The sequence below is a fragment of the Tinamus guttatus genome, unplaced genomic scaffold (assembly GCF_059628265.1).
Source record: "Tinamus guttatus ecotype Peru unplaced genomic scaffold, ASM5962826v1 Tinamus_guttatus_pri_ptg000033l, whole genome shotgun sequence".
Taxonomy (NCBI): Eukaryota; Metazoa; Chordata; class Aves; order Tinamiformes; family Tinamidae; genus Tinamus; species Tinamus guttatus.
The window spans coordinates 6,864,759-6,885,440 of NW_028288567.1; the positions used below are offsets into that span (position 1 = coordinate 6,864,759).

The 20,682-nt window shown below is 49.3% G+C and overlaps 1 protein-coding gene across 1 annotated transcript in view; it reads left to right on the plus strand.

Moving 5' to 3' along the window:
* The window catches only part of COQ8A (coenzyme Q8A), a 28,016-nt gene extending 14,785 nt beyond the window's left edge, over positions 1-13,231 (plus strand). The window contains exons 5-14 of the mRNA XM_010217999.2: positions 2,018-2,140; positions 4,476-4,561; positions 5,509-5,649; positions 6,833-6,914; positions 8,287-8,380; positions 8,878-9,019; positions 10,851-10,958; positions 11,433-11,498; positions 12,294-12,380; positions 12,867-13,231. Coding sequence (XP_010216301.2) covers positions 2,018-2,140; positions 4,476-4,561; positions 5,509-5,649; positions 6,833-6,914; positions 8,287-8,380; positions 8,878-9,019; positions 10,851-10,958; positions 11,433-11,498; positions 12,294-12,380; positions 12,867-13,160 — 1,223 coding nt within the window. The 3' untranslated portion in view covers positions 13,161-13,231. The remainder of the gene's footprint in view (positions 1-2,017; positions 2,141-4,475; positions 4,562-5,508; positions 5,650-6,832; positions 6,915-8,286; positions 8,381-8,877; positions 9,020-10,850; positions 10,959-11,432; positions 11,499-12,293; positions 12,381-12,866) is intronic.
* The last annotated feature ends 7,451 nt before the right edge of the window (positions 13,232-20,682 follow it).

Consider the following 20,682-nt stretch of genomic DNA (forward strand, 5'->3'; position numbering starts at 1 on the left):
CAAGGTGCGCACAGGTTCAAGTTGGTTTTGGGGCTCGGAAAGGAAAAGGTGGGTCTGACCAGCACTGCCTGTGCTGTGCAAAAACTGACTGTCCCCAGGTGCTGGGTCAGCAGGAGCTCGAGCAACCCTTGAGTCCTCTCACTGCCACAGCTGTGTAGAGGGGACTAGCTGTTTGGTTTTTGTTTTCCATTCATTTATTTATTTTTCCTCCCCCTTTTAACAGGTAGGCAAACATTCTTGTAATCTTGAGACTGGAGGGATAGTTTGTAGCAGCAAAAGGCAGCTGCCATTTATGGGAAGAAATACCCCTTTAACCTACTGAAAATTGGCAGAGACATTTTGAATTGTGCTGGGTTATGTCTCCATTTCATCTCCCTGCCTCTTGGAATCCTATCATGATTTTATGGGGGGTTTTGTTTGTTTATTTTTGTGTGTGTGTGTGTGTGTGTGTTTTTCCTTCCTCCTCACTTCCTTTTCTTCCCCATGTGCCAGTCATAAGCTTGGTTTTGACTCTACTTCATGCTCCCTTTTAGCAATGTGCAAACCCAAGCAGTAACTAAGGGAGCGTGGCTGGGCTGACTGGTGGCCCTATGGCTCGACGTCCCGGGGAAGCAGAGTGTGGGCAATGCCTCTGCTTGGCTCTTGCTCTGGTAGGACTGTTAATGATTAAAGTCATCTCCAGGACCCAGTGAATCTTGACAAGTAGGAAACAGTCTCCTTTTCCCAGCTGTAGATTCTGAGGAGGGAGTGTAGGGAGGGGTGTGTGTGTGTTGGTAGATGTGCCTACATGCATGGGTAGGGAGGGAATGAAGCATGAAAAGAGGGTAAGGCTTGGATTTGGTAGGTTCCCTGGCTTCTATGTGTCTATGTGTATTCTCTAAGAAGCCCCTCATAAGGGCTTCTTATGCCAGTTAGAAACCATATTGCATGCTTAGTCTTCAGTCTGTATGTTTTGGGCCTTGTTCTGTGGCAGTTGCATTTGAGTGACTGCTGATGGAAGTAAGGACAGAAGGGTTTATTTTTCTTCATGTGCAGGCTCCAAGTACAGTCAGAATAAGGGGCTTTAGCTGGGCAGAATTGTGCAGTGGCAAGTTTCCTGCAGGAATATGGCAAGGAACAACATGCATCTGTGAAGATGTAAGCGGGAAAGCTTGGCAATGCTGGCAGCCGAGATTAGTTTCCCCAGCGGCAATGTTGTCCAGGAAGAATAGAGTATCACAGATGAGTGCTGGGCTTCTGCTGTGAGGACATTCTGCAGTCTGCCCAGGCTTTGGCTGGCTTGGTAACCACATCTGATACACAGCCTGTAATAAACAGTTTTTAAAATGCTGTGTGCAGGTGGTGTGTGTTGGAGTTACGGTACTGGGACAGGTTGTCTGTTTTGCCGGTGCATCAGGAAGACAGTAAATTTCAGGCAGGAATGTTAATACAGGCTTAGAGGGGTAATGAGAAAACCGTTTGCCCAGTACGAGTGCCTAGTGCATGCTGTAAATGTGTAGCTTCAAAATGTGTTTAGGTGTGAATAAGCAAGAATTGGTGGGTATGGGGAAGAAGTGTGAATCCCTGCTCCTGCCCTAGGAAGTGCCAGCACATCCCTGGTCTATCCCACTGTGCTGTTAATGCTTTTGATCCTCTCCACCCCTTGCTGTGGCTCCTCTTTACTGCTCCTCTGAGCCCGTGACTGCCTTCAGCCTGCGACATGGGCTTCAGCCTCGCACAGTGCATGGTGTCCTGAGCAGCAGGTGCAGCAACAGCATCTGCCTGAGGTCCTAGACAGGCCTGCACAGCCCTGTGCTTTGGCTGGCTGCCCTTGGCCCTCAAGCCAGCAAGGCCAGAGTTGGTACAAGACACACGTGCATGAGTGTGGTCTGTCCTGGTTGCAGTGAAAACAAGGAGCATAGCCTAGTTTGGTTTTCTGGGGAAGGGTGAGCAACCTGCTGAGTGTGGAGTAGTATGATGGAGTAAGCTCTTGGAGGTAAGAGTGCTGCTCATCTCTGTGCTATCTCCTTGTCCTCAGGAAAGAAAGCGGTGATGGATTCCAGCCCATTCCTGTCAGAGGCCAATGCAGAAAGAATTGTGAGAACTTTGTGCAAGGTCCGGGGAGCAGCGCTGAAACTGGGACAGATGTTAAGTATTCAAGGTGAGTGGTAGTGTAAGCTCTCAGCTACTCTCTGAGGTGGGGTGGAGAATTTCTTGTCATGTTTGGGATGAGTCAGGTGCTTTGAATCAAAGACAATTGAATATGGAGGGCTTAGGTGGCTTTTTCCTGCAAGAACTGTGGTGGTGGTATATCTGATTGAGTTCAGCCTGCTTTTAATCTGTAGTGACTTTGTTTGCAATGTACCATCACCTGCTTCCTCTTGTGCCTCTGGTGTGAATCTGAGTTCCCTTGGGCACGCAGCTGCTCTGATCAGAGTCAGCTCACTTGATGCAGAGGTAATGTTCCTGGAATAGGGGGGAAAATGAGATGACTGCTCTGTGAATATTAATGTCTGAATTAAAAAGCTACTCTTGAAAAGCAGAGGGATGTTGCACTGAGTAGTACACAGGTGTCCTGCTGGAAAGGAGGAAGTTAAAAATGTGATGCTCTTCTATGATCACTAAGTGTGGTCAAAAACACATACAGAACCCTCTCCCATTACAGCTGTCTGTTAGTGGTTTACGTGTCCAGGAGCTTTGCTGGAAAGGCCAGTGCAGCTGATAAGCCTTTTGGGTAAACTTAGCTGAGTTTTCATCTTGAAGGGATTTCAAACTGATTCTTGATCCAACAGGCCTAAAGTCAGAGATCAGAAGTGAAGGTGTGAGTGACATCTGTATCTTTGTACAGAGTTGTTAGATCACTCCTGGGAGATAGCAGGTGTACAAACAGTGTCTGGCACTGTCCACCTCTCCTTTCTGCCCAGCTCATCGGGGAAGGGAAGAACTAGCCAAAGATAGCTGCTGCGCTTGTTTGGAAATAGCTTTCAAGATGTCACTGAAACTGAGTTGGTGTCTGAATGCCTGAAGTGCTTGGCTTGTGCTTCTGCTTGAATTTAAGTGCTGACTGCTGATGCTGGATCCAGGGAGATACTAGATAACTTGAGCTAGCTGAAAGAGCATGGGTGGCTGGCTGTCTTGAGAGCCCTGCCTGTGGCACTTGTCTGTTCATTTGCTAGTTACCTGTCCCAGGTGAGTGCTGTTCCTCCTGCCAAGCTGATGGCAGCCCTGGCAAAGCTGGGGAAAAGGCTGCAGCCCATGTGCCAAAGGCTGCCACTAGGATACTGCTTTCTTGCTTTCTGGGAGCTGCCACATGCTGACACTTGTGTGTAGCTTGTCCTCCGCCTTTGCTCATGGGGCAGGTTCAGGAGGAGCATTTCTGCTCCTTGCTTTGTGTGGACAGACCCTCTGACACCTGGGGTGAGCAAAGCTGTGTCTGGAAATGAGCTGTGGAGCTAACTTATCTACCCTAGGTGAGGCTCTGCTTAAGATATTTAAATACTATTATGTGTTATACCTGATGTGTGTCGAGAGGCTGATCACAGCTCAAGTCCTGAGCTTGAGTGTGAGTGAAGGGGCAACAGCTGTGGAAGGCCAGCTCTGAGGCGCAGAGATGCTTGGGATTTTTCTCATTTGTCTGCTGTCTCATAATGCGGTTGAACTTTGGCAGCAGTGTAAAACACTTGCTGATTAGCTTCACTTGGATGTCAAGAGCCCAGATGCCTTTAGCAAGCTCAGGGTTGCTGGCTAAGCCTCCCATGAAGGCTGCAAGGTGCCTGGTGACCGTGCTGCGGGGCACTCGGGTGAAAGCTGTTTCCAGTTCTGCAGGGTAGCTGGCTCTTGGGCTGGCCATTTAGGCAGGAGGCAAGATATTTGTGACAAAATATTTGTTTGCGAAATCCTTCTGACTCGAAGTAAGTTATTTCTGTTCTGCTGAGTTTTCTTCTGCACAACTCCAGTTGCTTTGCATTTTGGTAGCTGTTTACAGTACACACCCCTGGCTGATGGGGACTTGATTGAATGTTTGATTGAACAAAGCCAGTGAATGCTATTAACAGCTGATGCTTTGCCCCAAAGTGTAAACTTTCTCAGTACACTTTCTGGAGTGTTTGTGCTTTGGTTTTCCCTTGGTAAGTGAGAAGGTGCGCACAGGAACTTTCTCTGGCTGCAGCAGGAGATAAACCTAGGAGGGACTTGGGGAAGAGGCAGGTTTTGTGGAGCAGCGAACAGCAGGTAGCTCTCCTGCTTGCTGCTTGAGCGTAGGACTTCGGTTTGCCTCACTCCTCAAATGTGTGATGCTTCAGGAGATGAGCCTTGGATGCCATTTCTGGGTAAGGAGAACTTCAGAGATAGAAATAATTTTAAGAGCCTTTATCAGGGGATGCTCATAGGCAGGAAAGACTGGCGGATGTGCATGCAGCTAAGCCCTTATTTGTGTGCTGAACAAGAAGAGGAGTCTGTGGCCCTGCTTTGACTGACTCTGGTGCTTTTCCCGGCAGACGATGCCTTCATCAACCCTCATCTCCAGAGGATTTTTGAGCGTGTACGTCAGAGTGCTGACTTCATGCCTATAAAGCAGATGATGGTGAGGAATATTCCTGCTTATCAGGGAAGAGGGGTCAGTAACCAAATAAATGTTACCTGTGACTTAACCAAACAGGGAACATGGGCTGGTGTTTTTAAGAGTATTATTTCAATAAGTATTGCATCCCTTAATAGTGGATGAGAAGTGATCTTAATTCTGTGATGCTGTTCTCTCCCACACATGGAAGCTCAGCTCTGGACAGAGGAAAAAATGCATCTTTTACACCCTGAGGCTATGGTGCTGGAACAGGATGATGCTGTTATATAGGTTTTGTATAATGTAGTCTCTTTCTCCTGTTTGTTACCTTTCTGCAGTTTTGCTTTGAGAGGCTAAGCCAGTGTCTAAACATGCTTAAATCTCACTTTAGAAACAGACTTACAAGCCTACTTGGATGGAAGATTGACAGAAACTGTTCTTACTGTTTTTGATAAAAACTTAATCCACCTGCAAGCAGGGTTGGAATGAAGTAAGCCAGGCTTAACTTCCTCTATGTACATGTTCTGCTGTGACAGTTTGGCAGTGTAACAAAAGCTGTTCAAGTGGGCTGTAATTTTTAATTATCAATATTGCCTTAAGGAGAGTCTGTCTTGAGTATCTGGACAGCCACTCTTCAGCTTGGCAACGTGATGAAAATGGAGGAATATCCGACTCATTTTCCACAAGCTTACAGGTGGCTTCAAATAGTGCTTTGTATTTGTACTGCCCAAGATCTCTGCCCTTTGGATCTGTGCGAGACTCTTCTGTGGTGACCTGGGTGAGCAGAATCTGCTTAGTGCTGGGTCTGCAATCTTGTTTAAAGACAAGGAAGGAAAAACAATCTAGAAAGCAGGGGCAGGCACTGCAAACTGCTCGAGGCTATGCAAGTTTCCTTAGAGGAACATGATCTCTGATAAGGAAATCTTAAACCTTTGTTTTCCATGTTCTAACCCTTTCCTTTTTATTTGTAGAAAACCCTGAACAATGACCTTGGCCCCAACTGGAGAGATAAGCTGGAGTCCTTTGAAGAGCGTCCCTTTGCTGCTGCGTCCATTGGCCAGGTTCACCTGGCACGCTTGAAAAATGGGAAAGAAGTTGCCATGAAAATCCAGGTGAGCTTTACTGACTAGCCTCATCTCTTGCCTGGGCCCCGTAGAAGGGCAGTGGAGTTGCTACACAAGAAACATCTAATGTAAGTAAAACTTCAGCTTCTGCAGTGTCTCAGCTAATGTAAGCAGAGGGGAAGGACAGAAACAGTTTTGCTGCTTGAGCTGGTTTGAACCTAGATGATGAAGCTCTTTCTCACAGGTATCGCCCTGCAGAGTAGGGGCAATGCTGGAGGAGGACTGTTTGTACCTCCTTAGCTCTGCTGCTGAGTGCAAGGAACCTGCATGTTCCATAGGTCGTGTCCCCTTTTAGATGTGCACAGCTCCCCTTTCTGGTCACAGCCTGAAGGTTCCTTAACCTTCAGTTTAAGGATGTTTGAAATAACAAGCTGAACATCTGCATGTCAAGCAGTGGCAATTTAATGCAGGGTGTTCACCAACTCCTCATGAAGCTGTCAGCAGCTTGGGCCTGATATTCGTAGTGGGAATGAGTTCTGGAAGCCACGTGCTCTAAGGAGCAATATCTCTTGCCAGCTGAGCAGGCTCCCAGGCAAAGCTAGACATCTGGATGGTGGCCTGTTTTCTAAGGCAGGGATACTCTGAAGCAGCACCAAGGGATGCTGGTGGTTGCTTCTCGGGCCCGTTGTGTCCAGGGTACACTCTGAAGCTAGGCCAGGTTACAAGCAATGGGAAGCTAGTGCTGTGGCCTCAGTGTAGCCAGATCCACAGCATGGTTTCGGCTGGCTCCCTTGTCAGCTTGGGTGAAGAGGACACATTTGTTTGGACTGGGGCCATACCACCTGCCCTGTTGCTGTGGGTAAAACCCTCTGGGGCAGTCGGTGCCGTGTGCTGGGAAGTGACTGATTGGCATCTCAGTGTTGCTGGGGACATGTCTGAGGACTTCTTTAATGTACTGTAAAAACCCATGTCAGAGGATCTGAGCAGGCTGATTTGCAAGGACTGAATCTTAGCTCCTCTTTGTCCCCTCACTTTAGGTGCTGGACACTGAGCAGACTCTCAGAAGAGGCTTGTGTGCCTCACATGTGCCCGGTTCACAGCCAGGCTGTGAGTGGCTGTGGCTGCGGTTCAGTCCACATTGAACTGGAGGGGGTTTCTGTCTCACCCTGAAGAGCAGGATATCCTGGGTTCCACTAGTGTCACCACTACCTTTTTCCTTTATGTCCTGCAGTACCCTGGAGTTGCCCAGAGCATCAACAGCGATGTTAACAACCTGATGACTGTCCTGAGTATGAGCAATGTTCTCCCTGAAGGTAAAACAGCTGGGACCCTTGACAGAGAGTGGTGGAGCATGCAGGTGTAGGGGTCCCACACGAGTGGGGTCATCCAGTCTTTTGCCAGTACCTGTGCAGGGTCTGACAGCTCTTTATTGCCTCTGGCACACACCGAGTGTTGCCAACCCCTTCCAAGCAACATGTTGCACACCTGTGTCCATAGATTAGAGATCAGAAATGGCCTCAAGAAGACAGACGTGACTTGGGAAGAGTCAGCACACGAGCTGAGCTCCCACAGAAAGCAGGAAAGGCAAGGAGTGCAGGGCCGGCCTGTGGAGCTCTGCTCCCAGGTACCAAAGTGCTGCTGGCTGAGAGGAGTGTGTGCCTGTCCGTGTGCCCTGCACACTCTGAGCAATGTTCACACTACGTAGTCTGGCTTTGTCCCCACTCTTTTCTGATATGAACTCCTGCATTTGGCAGAATTCCTTCTTCCCCGCATTTCATATATCCCTCTGTACCTGTTATTCCTTTCTTTTCCTAGTCAAGAATGGAAGGGAGATGGAAAGCTGCCATGCTTGGAGCTTGCCCCATGTCCCGGCTCATGGATATGTATCATCTTTCTCTAGTGATGCTAGCACTTGCTGTTCTGTACTCACCTGCCTGGCAGCAGTTGGGAATCTTTGTGGGAAATGTGTACAAATGGTGCTCTTAAATCAGGCTGCGTGCTGACAAAAACTGGGACTGTCCCTCTGTGTTGGCAGGGCCCATATGCTGCTGCAGTCTCAACCATGGCTCCCCAAGGAACAGCAGAGTTTTTCAGCTCCAAGACTGGAAAAAAACAGACTTGGCAACTTGAGCGCTGGCTACCTCTTGCTTCAGTTCACTTTCTCAGTCATGCTGACTGCTGTGCCCTGCTGTGTCTGCTCCTGGATACAGGGAGATGCGGTTTTGCAGCGTTATTATTACTATTATTATTTTGCCCAGGCTAGTTTTCAAGTGCTTCTGCCCCTAGCTGCATTTCTCTGTTCAGCCATGCAAACACCACAGCTGCCCTAACCACAAGAGCAGGAATGAACAGCTTGGGCTGTGGGAGAAAGGAGAGAATAAGACTTTGCTTTAGGAGCAGCGCTGTAGCCGTGGTCTGGAATTACCTGCAGAACCTGCGTCTAGCTGGAAATACAGGTCAGCTCCATGAGGCTCTTTCTTGCTTGCTGAACTTATTTGGCTCACAGGTTCCTCCTTGGTCCTGCTCCATCCTCCTTAACGAGCTGGGAAATGTTTAGCCTGAGGGATTGTGTGTGTGTGTGTGTGTGTGTGTGTGTGGTGTTTTTTTTTTTCTTTCTTTCTTTTTTTTTTTCCCTCCTGCCTCACGTCTAACTTTATTTTCTTGTATCTGCCCTTCTGCTTTCAGGTTTGTTCCCAGAGCATTTGATTGAAGTTCTGAGCAGAGAGCTAGCCCTGGAGTGTGATTACCAGAGAGAAGCTGCCTGTGCGAGGAAATTCCAGTAGGTTCATGCCGTTGCACTGAGCCTCTTCTGTGTGTGCATGTAATGCAGGAGGAGCTATCTGCTTTCCAGGGATCCTAGGGGGTGAATGCCATGCCCCTGGGCTGTAGCACAAGGCGAGCTCTTGGTGTTTATGCCCCAACATTACTGCCTCTTCTCTGACAGACATGTTTTTGTCAGTCAGATGTGCAGTACGGGGGTGATGTGGGCAGTTCCTATCTCCTCTCCTTCAGCATGAGCCTGTTCTACATGCAAAGCACTGTAGTGCTCAAGAGACAAGGCTTGCTGCCCTGGTCCATGTTCTGTGCCCTCTGAGTGCTCCTTGGCCTTGCTTCTGGTGATGTGATCCCTGTTGTAACTGAGGAAAACAGCCTGGCTGTGGGGAGAGGATGCCAGCACTGAAGTAAGCTGAGTGAAGGGGCCATACAAAGCCCTGTATATGGGCCTGGCTGCTTGTGTGATGTTTAACCTTTTCCCTTCCTTTCTTGCACCCCCAGGGAGCTGCTGAAAGACCACCCATTCTTTTATGTCCCAAGAGTAGTGGATGAGCTATGCAGCCAACATGTCCTCACCACAGAGCTGGTGTCCGGCTTCCCATTGGATCAAGCTGTAGGACTGAGCCAAGAGATCCGCAATGAGGTACTGCCAGCCCTGCCTTGCTTCTCCCTGAGCTCAGAGCTGCACTGCAATTGCCCAGAGCCTTTTGTGGAAAGGCTAACCTGGAGCAGTGAAAAGCGGGGCCGGAGCTGGCAACTGCTTGGAGCCACTTATGATTTCTGTGTGGGCCATGTGGCAGCAGTGCCCATGTGTCCCTGGGCTGCTCTAGGCCTTGCAGGCTCCTGCACAGATGCTCGAGGAGGGCTTGGAGCATGGTGAGAGTGGCTCAAGGGAGCTAAGACAGCTCTGTAGGCTTTGCTGGCTGCTTATTGAGATTGCTGATGGAAATCTGTGTAATTCCCAAATGCGCCGTTCCTCTCAGGTGACTCTCAGCTTGGGTTGGATTGCCAGCTGGAGGAGAGGGGCTCTGCTTTGCAGCTGCTTTCTTGGCCAGGAGTGTAGGAAGTATCTTGTCCTGTTGTGCAAGCGTGAGGTGCCCCTTCCCCCTATGAGAAGGACCTGTGCTCCCCAGGGCTCCTGGAAAAGTACCTCTTGGTAAACAAGAGTGGGGGGAGCGTGGGGACGGGTAGGTGTTGGTGTTGGATATAACAAGGGATTGGAGGCTGATGGGACAAGCAGCTGCTCCATTGGCAGAAATAACTGTCTTGGTATTTGGAGTTGGGTGGTGTTTTTTCCTTGCCCTTGTGTGTGTCTTGGCGTGATCCCTCAGCTGTTAGGAGGTCACTGGGATAGAGTGCAGGCTGCGCTCCTTCAGATGAAACGGATCCTGGCAGCAGTGGGCACAGCTAGACTTGGTGCTGTGCCGGAGCTGGCTATGGCCCCGAGCTGCCTCCTTTTCCTCGGGTTTGCCCTCTCCAGTATGGGCTGCTTTATCATCAGGCACTGCTTTTAGCAGCCCCTGAATTGGGATATTGCTGTGGGAACAGCCCTCTTGTGCCTCGAAGCAAAGGGCAGTAAGTGGCCTAGCTGGCCCCCAGCCTTCTGAGCCAGATGGCCTGGTGTGTGTGCTGTTCCCCTGCTTCCCCTTTCACTGGAGACTGGAGCTTGTACAGGCCAAATGCTGAGTGAGGCTGGCAGTGCTGCTGAACAGACTGCAGCTCAAGTATTCTTGCAGCTATGTGCTGCTGTGGTGGGTAATGTGCTATAGGCGCTCCTGGGACTGCTGCTCTTGCTTCTCCCATGCCCAAGGCCTGCAGCCTCCCTTCTCCCCAGCTGGGGCCATGGTGAGCCCAGCTGGACGCTTAGCTGCAGTACCTGGTGGGTATGTGTCTAGCAAAGACCCTTTCTGTGCCTGTTTGGACCTAGCTCTGTACCCTACTCAGAAGCCTTACAGAGAGACACTTTTCTAGTTTCTTCAGACCTCTGAAGTGCCCCAGAACTCCCTCTTGTTTCCCTGTGAGCTGCACTGAGTTCGTTCTGGCCATGCTCTGCAGGACTCTCCACCAGGGTGAGCCGTACTGCTTTACTAGAGGCCGCCTCAAACCGTGGCTCACGCTGACCAGGTATCTTGGCACTCTCAGGGAAAACAAAGTGGGGAGGCAAAGCCGAGTAGCAAGGTACAGAACCAGGATAAAAGTAAAATGGGAGCAATTGGGTGACTCCTAGTGTCTGCTGTGTGTGCAGGGATGGACAGGAACTGCACCAGGGGCTGCTGTGAAAACTTAGGGTCTGCCCAGGATGTCCCACTCCAGGCTGCAGGCTGGGAGTTGTGAGACTTTCTGATGTATTTGGGAGCTTTGCAGCAGTTTCTGCCAGTGTGGGGGTATATTCCCTGTGTCCTGAAGTCTGCTGCAAATTATTATGGGGCTTGCTTGCCCTCCTGACTTGCTGCTTTCTCCCCTTGCTTTCCAAGATCTGCCACAACATCCTGGTCCTGTGTCTGCGGGAGCTGTTTGAGTTCCGGTACATGCAGACTGACCCAAACTGGTCTAACTTCTTCTATGACCCACAGTTGCATAAGGTAAGTCTGCTGTCCCTTCTGTATAAGAGAAGCTTTTCATTGGTTTGTGATTCTTTGCCTGCACTAAAGTTGAATCAGCTGTTGCTGCTTCTGGGTTCCTCCCTTGAACCTTAGGCAGGTAGTGCCTGGTGAAAGCCTGTCAGGCTTCGGCCCCGGTTTTCGCTTAGTCTGTGTTACCCTGGCTGGTTCCTGTCTGGGTCCGGTCTGTTGTGCTTGGGGAAGTGATTCCAGGTGTCCTGCTGGCTGGTTTGGCTGTTTGCTTGGGATGGTGCAAGCATAGGCCAGATGTCCTCTGCCATGTGCTGGAGTAAATGCTGCTCTCTGCTGCTGTCAGGAAAGAAAGGAGGTGGGGGAAGCTGCCCTGCGGTGCAAAGCCTCCACACAGTTGTAATTTCATTGGGCTCATCAAGAGTCTTCTCAGGTCAGGGCTCTGAGTGCTTGATACTGTAATGCAGAAGATTTGTCCCTCTCCAGGTGGCCCTGTTGGACTTTGGAGCGACACGAGGCTTTGATGAGAAGTTCACAGATGTATACATTGAGGTGAGAACTTGAAGCATATGGTAGAGTGCTGCCCTGGGGAAGTATGTGTAAGATTGTGCTCAGTTCTTGGCTATTCCACTTTGTAGCTAAGTGAAAATAGCTAAGCATCCACTTCATTTTATTCCTGGATGAATGATCTCTAATTTTATCCCTCACTGTAGTCTTCTGTATGACTGTTGTAAACCTTTTGTTCTTCCAGTTATATCTAAATTACAAAACAAACATGGAAAATTGTAATGCTGTTTGCTGGGGTACTTGGGCAGTGCAGCATAGTTGAATGGCATCATCTCTTCACAGCCCCTGTGAAGTCAGTGCTATTTCATATGAGAGTGTGAAGGCTGTGCTTCTGTTTGGCTGTCAGTGTGGTCCTGTGGCCGTTTTAGCCTGCCTACAAACTCATTGCTTCATGCAGTGTCTCAATGTGGCTCCTTCTGGATGACAACATTCTGAACTCGATAAGCTGAGCTGCAGTGGCCAGCAGACCTCATTAGGGGAGACTGGTCTATGAAGCTTTTCCGGTGTCCGTATGTTCTCTGGGCTGCTGTGCCCAGCCTTACTCCAAAGAGCTTTTTTCCTTTTGTTGCCAATAGCTCTTACAACTTGCAAACTGCAGCTGCTCCAAATCTGACCAAAAAAAAAAAAAAAAAAAACCCACACACTCCACTACCCTTTTTTGGGTTTTCGTTTGAGTTTAAGGGAGGGGGCAGCATGAGCAAGTCATGGGCATGTTAGTCTTGTACTCAAAGTGTTTTTGTGCCATCTGTTAGCGCTCCTGAAAGTGTCCCTCCTGTTCAGGTAATCAAGGCAGCTGCTGACATGGATAGAGAAAGAGTGCTGAAGAAGTCAATTGAGATGAAATTCCTCACTGGCTATGAAGTCAAGGTATGGAGTAGAGCAGTCTGGTTTAGTGCTGGCCAGAAGAGAGCTCTGTTAAAGATTGTGGGTCTGGGCCCTTCTACAGTGGCCTTACAGATAAGGAAAAGCCAATCACAACCTATGAAGCTGTCGCTTTTCTCAGGAGGGAGAAGGGCAGAAAGTGACTCAGCTTTTGCCCTCTCACCTCCCTTTGGGAACAGAAGCAGTAATGACAGTACCTGGCCACAAAGTGCGCGTGGTGCACTGTGCCCCCCACTCCTCCAAGGAGGTCCTGCAGGTGCTCTTGGGAGCTCTTGGGAGCTTTCAGATGTGAGTTGCTCCAGACTGTGCTAATCAAGTGTTCATCCGTCCCTGCTGAGGGCTGGATGTTTCCTTTGTTGTGAGGACTGCCGGGTGTCTCCTCTGATCTGCTGGTAGCACTATTCCCTTTTTTGCTTTTTCCTGACATTTAAAAAAGGGCTGATGTTACTTATGCCTCTTTCCTTTGGGCAGGAAATGGAAGACGCCCACTTAAATGCTGTCCTCATCCTGGGAGAGGCTTTTGCTTCCGAGGAACCTTTTGATTTTGGCAACCAAAGCACCACTGAAAAGATCCATGGCTTAATCCCAGTCATGCTGAAGCATCGGCTTGTCCCTCCGCCCGAGGAGACCTACTCTCTTCACCGGAAGATGGGGGGTTCTTTCCTTATCTGTACCAAACTGAAGGCCAAAATCCCCTGCAAAAAGATGTTCCAAGAGGCATATAGCAAATACTGGAGCAGCAGGGGCAAGAAGCCGGAGGAGTAGTAAGCGTGACTGAACACATCGTGTTGTGAGGGCACAGTCCAGCTGAGCCAGGAGCACCGTAGCCGCCCGCGTGTTGCACCCAGCTCTCCATCCTCCTGCGCTGCAGCAGCCTGTGCCCTGGGAGCTGAGCACCTTTCGCCAGGACAAAGTTGTTCTCTCGTGCTGGGTCTCTGCTACGCTCAGCCTTCCAGCGCAGTGCCCGGCTTGCAGGGGTCTCCTCTTGAGGTGGTGGGGCGAAGCTGCTGCAGGCCTCTGCTGCTCGAGGCACCAGCCACTACCCTGGGTGCGTTTTTAATGTTGTGCTGGTGGCTGTGCAGCGGCTGTGCTTTATAATGAGCAGGGGAAGGAGAATGGGCAAAAGTTGTTATTGAAACCTGTTTGTATTTCTCTGAAATTTGTTTTTTAAAGAACTTCCCTTTTTCAAGCAAAGGTGAAATTCAAGTAGTTTTCATACTGTGAATGAGAGTCAAATATTGAGATGTACCCTACCACAGATACCCACAGCCCCCTATTTTTGTAAGTTCAGTGGTAGCAATCCGAGAACCTTCCTGGATTTTACTGATTTAGTGCAAGGGTGTGTGTGTGCGTGTACATAAGATGAAGTTTTATGCTTTCTGCCTCTTTTTGGCTTGCAAACTAAACATAGGAAATAGACAATGAGAATTGAAACACTATTTTTTTAAAATGTGCACGCACACACACATGCATACACACACACAAAGCCACACAGCCCCTCTCAGTTCTGGGAGTCAAATACAGACTCATCAGAGCTGACTCTGAGCACAGATAGCGGGATCCTTCACTGCCTGGTAGGTATCAGCTTTCCTGTGGGCATGTTACACAAGCCTCCGACTCTGACACCCATCGCTTGCTGGACCCCTAACCAAGAAGCTGGCTTGTTTTGTTGTCTCTTTTCCTGTAATGCCAACTCATGGTGAGGCAGGCAAACACTTCATATCTCGTGAGCATTTCCAGCTCTTGCTGAAATGCCCTACATGGTTAAAACCAGACGCACACTTTTAGGCCATTGGAGTCAGGCTAGCAAAGCATTTTCTTGGATTTTTTTTGTACAAATCCTGTAACCTGTATTACTTACCGATTTCAATAAAAAAGTGCTTGTGCGGTGGGCTTTCCTGCCTGCAGTTATTCCACCCTCCAGTGGGGTAAAGAATATCCCAGTGAGCCCTATCTTGTCTGGGGGAGAAACAGTAGCTGAGGTGAAGGAGAGGCTTCCAGATCTCTTCCTGTTGCAGGTCTGTTTTGGGGGGAAGCAGAGTTTCCTCGAGCAAAGGCTACCTGGCCCATGTACACCTTCATCTTCCTGTTGCAGCTGTGTCACTAGTGTTGAAGGAGACAAGTGTCCCCAGGAGAAGGCGTGTAGGGGGTGTTGGTCTTATTTTCTGTCTGTCCACACAAAATCCAAGTAATTGACTCTTGGGTTTGCTGTGTTTTACTCACTCTGTTACCAGTCTCCTGAACACAGGCCTCTCACCCCTGTCTGTGAAGGAAAAGCAGCAGTTGGAGCCACTGCTCACCTGGCGGGCAGGGCCGCTTCAGCGGGCAAGCGCCAGGGCTTGGCAGCGCCTGCCAAGGAGCAGCCTCAGCCTTGCTCCATTGGCACCGCCCGAGAAGAGAGACGTTTGCTACGACCTTAAATGGCAGGACCCAAGGAGCCTGAAATCTGGCTGCTGTCACCTTCCAAGATGAACAACAGGTACGTGAATACATAGTCTCTATGCAAAGGGGATACCTTTGAGAAATAGGAAAATAAGTAAGTTTACCTTTCATTAATCATTACCTTTCTTCCAAGGTCAGGAGCATACAAATGGCTTCATGATCTTGTTTTAGAAAGATCCAGTACTTAAAATAATGTAACCAAATGTCCTCATCTTGGACTGTTTCTAGTCCTTTGAGAAGAGCTAGCTCTACTGTTCAGTGATGTAAATTCTGCATAAAGCTATTGATAGCCTAACTTCCCATTTTGTTTTGAGCTCTGGTATACATTGCTTAGTTGGTTTCTCCTTTTAGAGCTAGATGTGGCAGCTGTAAGCCTGAGACCTGTTTGAGATGCTAAGTGGTTGTTAAAAGATTTTAAAAAAGCAAAGTATAAAACAAAAAATCTGACAAGGGAACAGGAGCAACTTCAGAGCAAAGTATCTAAAACCTGTGTTTCGGAGCCAGAGCGTTCAGAAAACATGTGAGGAAGGCAAGGGCCCTGCAGGCTGACTGGTGCAGTAAGCAGCACTTGGTGCCAGTGACCACATAGTGGTTAACGGGGCCAGAGGTCTCGTGTGCTGGGGCAGTAGTGGTTAATGCTGGCAAACGCTCCTGGCTCTGCTGGGAGAGAAATGGTTCAAGGATAACATCAGCTGAGCGATGGAGTTGTTTTACATTTGCCTAGAGGATAACAACTCGCAGAAGGCGAGATGCTTCCTTATTAGGCGAGCTAATTGGAGCTCAGCCCCTAATTCTGCTGGGCTCCTGGGCATGTTCCAAAAGTGCTAATAATAATTTCTGCAGAATTGTCCGGGGAAGTCTGTGGCAAGAGACTTAGGTGTCAGGGTAACAGCCATGGGGGAAAAGGTGAGCCAGAAACACTGCTCAGGCTTTCAGGTGCAGAGCTGGGACATAAGCAAGACCACAGAGTTTACCCTCGGTGCTGCTGTTCTGGAGCAGCTGGGGAAGCTGCTTGGAGTGCACAAGTAGCTTGAGGGCAGGAATGATTCTCTGCAAGTTTAAGTTCTGGGAAAACCTTCTTGCAGAAGGCACTTCTCTGTTCCCTACTGCAACCTGGAAGCTAAATTTGCTTCTCTGAAGCCAAGGCTTTTCTAGGTTAAAGAACTGGCTATAGGTGACAGCAGCTGCTGTTGACCCTTCTTTCCCCAGTGGGCCTGGCTTTTGCACCAAGCCCAAGGATGAACATTGAGGAGCTGCACAGGAGCTCGGACACGTGGCTCCTCCTGCCCTTGGGACCAGCACCTCCTGCAGTAGCAGCAGGCTCTTTCCCAGGAGTGTCCTAGCTGTGATTGATGGGGCAACAAGAAGCAGGGCACTCTGTACAAGTGGGAGTGCAGGGAACAGCTGTACAGATGTTTTCTCACATCTGCAAGGAGTGCAGCCCACTGGTGCAAACTGGGGCAAGGGCTGCAGAGGAGGTGCCCTAGGAGACAGGGCTGGCGTGAGCAGAAGGCCATGCTCATGTCTGGGGTGGTGAGAGAACTTCCTCCCTAGAACCAGGGCAGAGGGGAAAGGGGCCATCAGGGCATATAGAAAAAAAAAAATGCAGGTGTGTTTGAGGTGTGTTTAATAAGGGGTGGTGCTTGCAGCACGGAAACAAGGTGGAATCCAGTCTCTAACCCTGCAACTGGACAGCTGAGACAACTAAATGGAAGGAGAGAAGCTCAGGATTAGATGCAGATTCATTGACACGAGAGGCTGCTCAAAATCACCGTAGGTCTTGCTTGTCTGTGAGCTGAAGAAAGGTGGTGCTAGTAACCACAGGCACGGGGAGGAAGGGGTCCAGAAGGAATGATGCAGTGGCCCAAGAAGCAAAGCAGGTAACTAAGAACAAAATCAGCAGCGATGCAGCTCACCAAGCACAAGTACAGGGTGGCCTGGCTTCTACAGACTTTTCAAAAGGTGCTGGGTAAACTTTTCTGAGGGGTCTTGATGCTGAGCAGAACTGCCCACCCATCCTTGTCCTTCCAGTGTGGTAAGATGCTGGAGTTCTTTTCCTCTAGAACACAGTTATTCCCCTTTCCTCCTCAAATCTTAATGCGGGGAAGAAAGACAAACCATCTGCATTTCTAACAGTTCCCTGTTTTATTGCAGTACATCAAAGTAGGTTAATATTAAGTGTGTTACCAACGTAAAATATTGGTGGCAAGTCCTTTATTACATTGTTGACTTCCCCACCTTAAATATTTCTGTGCAAAAGAATCTACATCATTGTTCTGTAGCAGAGAATCTCTTACAATGTCCCCTACAACATCGAGGGCATTAAACAAAAGAGTGAGAAGAGGCAAAAAGCAGAATTTTTTCCCCCACACGCACACTTGTCAGCTTACTCTAAAACAAAAAAAAAAAAAAAAGTGATTACATCTATGCCATGCAAAACTGTACAATAATTTTACAATAAAAAACCTAAAAAAAAAATAATAAATGATATGAAACTGTCATACATAAAAAGGCAGGTATAATTGCTCTGAAATACCAACACTGGTTTGTTTGTGGATTTCTTCCCTCTGGATGAGACTTTCTTATGCAAAATGGAGAAAAAGACAGTTGTGTTCAAGTTGTGGCTGGAAAAAAGGAAGGACAAAGTTGAGTTTAAATTTAGACAGGAAGGGCTGCAGGAGAGCTGTGTCTGAGGCTCTCTATCAAATGTTGTGTGACCACTGCTGTACTGGGGGCTTACTGCAGGGAACTGTCCTCTTTCCTTCCTGGAACAGCCTCCTCGCATTTTATTTATTTAAATAATAATAATAAAAAAGCTCCCCATGCTAGACTTTGATGGCCAAACAGTGATGGCTTTCACCCCATGGATAAATTTTAACTTACTTAGACAGCCAGCATGGTTGTGGCATGTTCTCTGCCAGGGCTTCATCCCATCTCTTTTCAGGGAGTGAAGGGGTTGTGTGTGGAAGGGCTGAGCTGCCTTCCTCCCTGCTCAGCCTGTGGGGCTTTGCAGCAGGGATGAGTGTTGTGACCCAGGCCCTGGCTCCATGGGGCTCTGAGTGGCCTCTGGTCTGTAGCCCGGAGTCTGGAGTAGCTGCCTGAAGTGGTTTGGATCCAACAGAATTGAACAATGTGAAAAACCCAGCACTCCATCCAGTTAAAGCAGTGTCATAAATGCAAAACACCTTCAGTCTCAGCCAAAAGGAAAAAATCGTAACTAGAGATATATACTGTGCACACAGAACATATGCTACAGTTGAACACCACAGGGAGATTTTAGCTCCTTGGATAAACTGCAGCCCTCTAACAGTGATGCTGAAGCAATGCTACAGTACAAAGTAGCAAGCAGCAAACCTTAAGAGACAACTGTCTGCGAGATACCAGGTAAGAGTCTTACACTTCAAATGACCAAGTTAGTTTTCCTATCCCAATGTGCCCGTAAATAGCTCAGGTACAGTGTGCACATCATTCTCAGTGTTCACACCAACCAAGGAGAGGTGCGTGGGTTAAAAATGAGTGTATAAACAAATGGTCCCCGAATATATAAAATATTCAAGCCCTAGGACAACTTTCTCCCTTTCAAATAAGTGATGTGGTCATTTGCTTTTCAACTGAGAGACCAGTTGCTGTTTCTCTTTATACACGCCTGTTGTAAAGATGCACAGTACCAAACTGCTGCTGCATTACTGCATCCTCTGCCGCGGGGCAGCCGCCAGGGCCGGGCGATGCTCCTCACAGAGTGGCTCCCTGCTCTGCTGCGGGACCGCCGCAGAGCCAACAGGCACCTGCACTCGGTGATGCCGGGCTTGCTCAGCCACGGTGCTTTGGTGGCCGTGTTTGGGCAGAGCTTCAGCGCCGTTGCAGAAATCTCCCCGTGTCCCTGTGCTGGGCTGCTCCCTGCAGGGCCTCGCGACCTGCGGGCCCTGCACCTCTCGGCAGCAAAGGTTAATGTTGAAATGCAACGTACACCAAGCACAAAACCGATCTGCAAGGGCTTCGTCATGGGGTGGAGAGGCTTCCCCCAGAGGAGGGAAGGGTGGGGAAAAAGAAGGGGTGATGAAACAAAATGCGGCTTTTAAGAGGAAGCTGATGGGGAATTTTAGTAATGCCAATAATGCCCTGCCTGAAAAACTAATCTTAAGGGGATTCATTTCACATGCTTGGCTGTTTGCTAGAGCTTTTAATATTAAAGGCCAAGCTTGCAAAAGTTGTAGCATTGAAGTAACAACACAAAAACCACTATGCTGAAAAATCCAAAGTGGGGAGAGACAGGATTTTGAAATGGTGGTTTGTAAAAAGTTCTTGTGATGCCCATCTCAAAATAACACTGAAAGAGCTTAGCCTTGGACAAGCCTCTTGCTGCAGAGTGACCCGGATATCTCACCTAGGGGAGGAGCACGACTAAACAACGCGAACGAGCTGCATGTCTCACTGTGCAGCTCCAGTCAGACCCTGCTGGAAATCATTGCACAGGGTCGGGGCTCACCTCCAGCTTCCCTGAGGGAAGACAGGAACGGGGGAAAGGCCGAGCATCACAATGCGGGGGTGAAACTACAAACCGCTGCCTGCACCAACAGGGAAGGGTTTAACAAGAGCCGTAATGCATTTCAAGCCCCATGAAACCAGGACTCTAATGCGAAGACCCCTTGTGTGCTTGGGGATGCGCATGGGCTAAAGCCACCGACAACATACTGAGAAGGGAAGTTTGCCTCGACTAGCGCAAATGAAAAGCATCTTTCCTACTATCCCACAAGCAGCTACCTGCTCCTCCTACCGTGCAGCAGCCTCCCCCTGCCCTGGGCTGCCAGCAGCACTGGCCGTCCCGCAGCCCGCACGGCCCTCTCCTCACGGCAGTGGCGTGGCAGGCGATGCAGTCATGGCGCGGGGCGATGCAGTTGCATGCCTGGCCCCTGCCACTACCACCACGCAACAGTGTGAGGTCAGCAGTCACGGTCCGCGTTGCTACGTGCGAGCAGGGCCGGCTCCGGTCGAAGGGGGCTCGCTTGGCCAGCGCGCGGCAGGAAGCAGCGCTTGGTGATGGTGTTGATGTGGCTGGGGCTAGAGCAGGAACACAGCTCCCTCCCGTGGGACCCGGGCCAGCACATAGCAGGGACACGGCCTTCCTGCTGAATCAATCCTGCTGCGTTCAGCTCCCTGGCTGCCTCCAGGAGTTCGACTGTAGCGTGGCCTAAGGTCCCCCAGCTGCAGAGGCAGCCCCTGAGTACTCTCAGCTGAAGAGTGTCCTCCAGTGTTGGGGCACAGAGCTGCTTTCCATCATGGACATTCTTGCACAGGAAGGGGTTAACAGGGAAGGAGGGTTGGTTATAGCTTCCTTTCCACTACTCCCCCAAGGAAGGAAGTGTTGAGACCGCACTGGGAGAGCAGCTCCTGGCAGTGCAGTGAGTGCTGGGCGACAGGAACATCGTCCTGTCAAAGGTTTTAGGCCAGGCCTCCAAGTCTCTACATTACTGAGCATGAAAACAGGGACAACACAAATCTTAAATTAAAGGCTCTCTTAAATAAGCATCCATCTTCTGCTGCATACACAATGCTTTTATCTTTGAATATATACATACGTATTTAACTCTATCATCTGCGTATTTATTTAAACTCTGTACTGTAGTAAAATATGCATCATCTTCATCAATAAGGATTTGCTGGCGACAATCAGATTGACATTCAAACGTGGTGGCTGGAAGCTTTTATGTGCCTCTGACATACTGATTGCTCCCCGCGTGGGGGCGGGGGGGGGGGGGGGGCGTCTCTGTGCTACCTTCGTACAGTACGATGAGCTTGTGTATGAAAACAAAACCTCTCTGAATGGGCTCTTGTTCACACTGGTCTG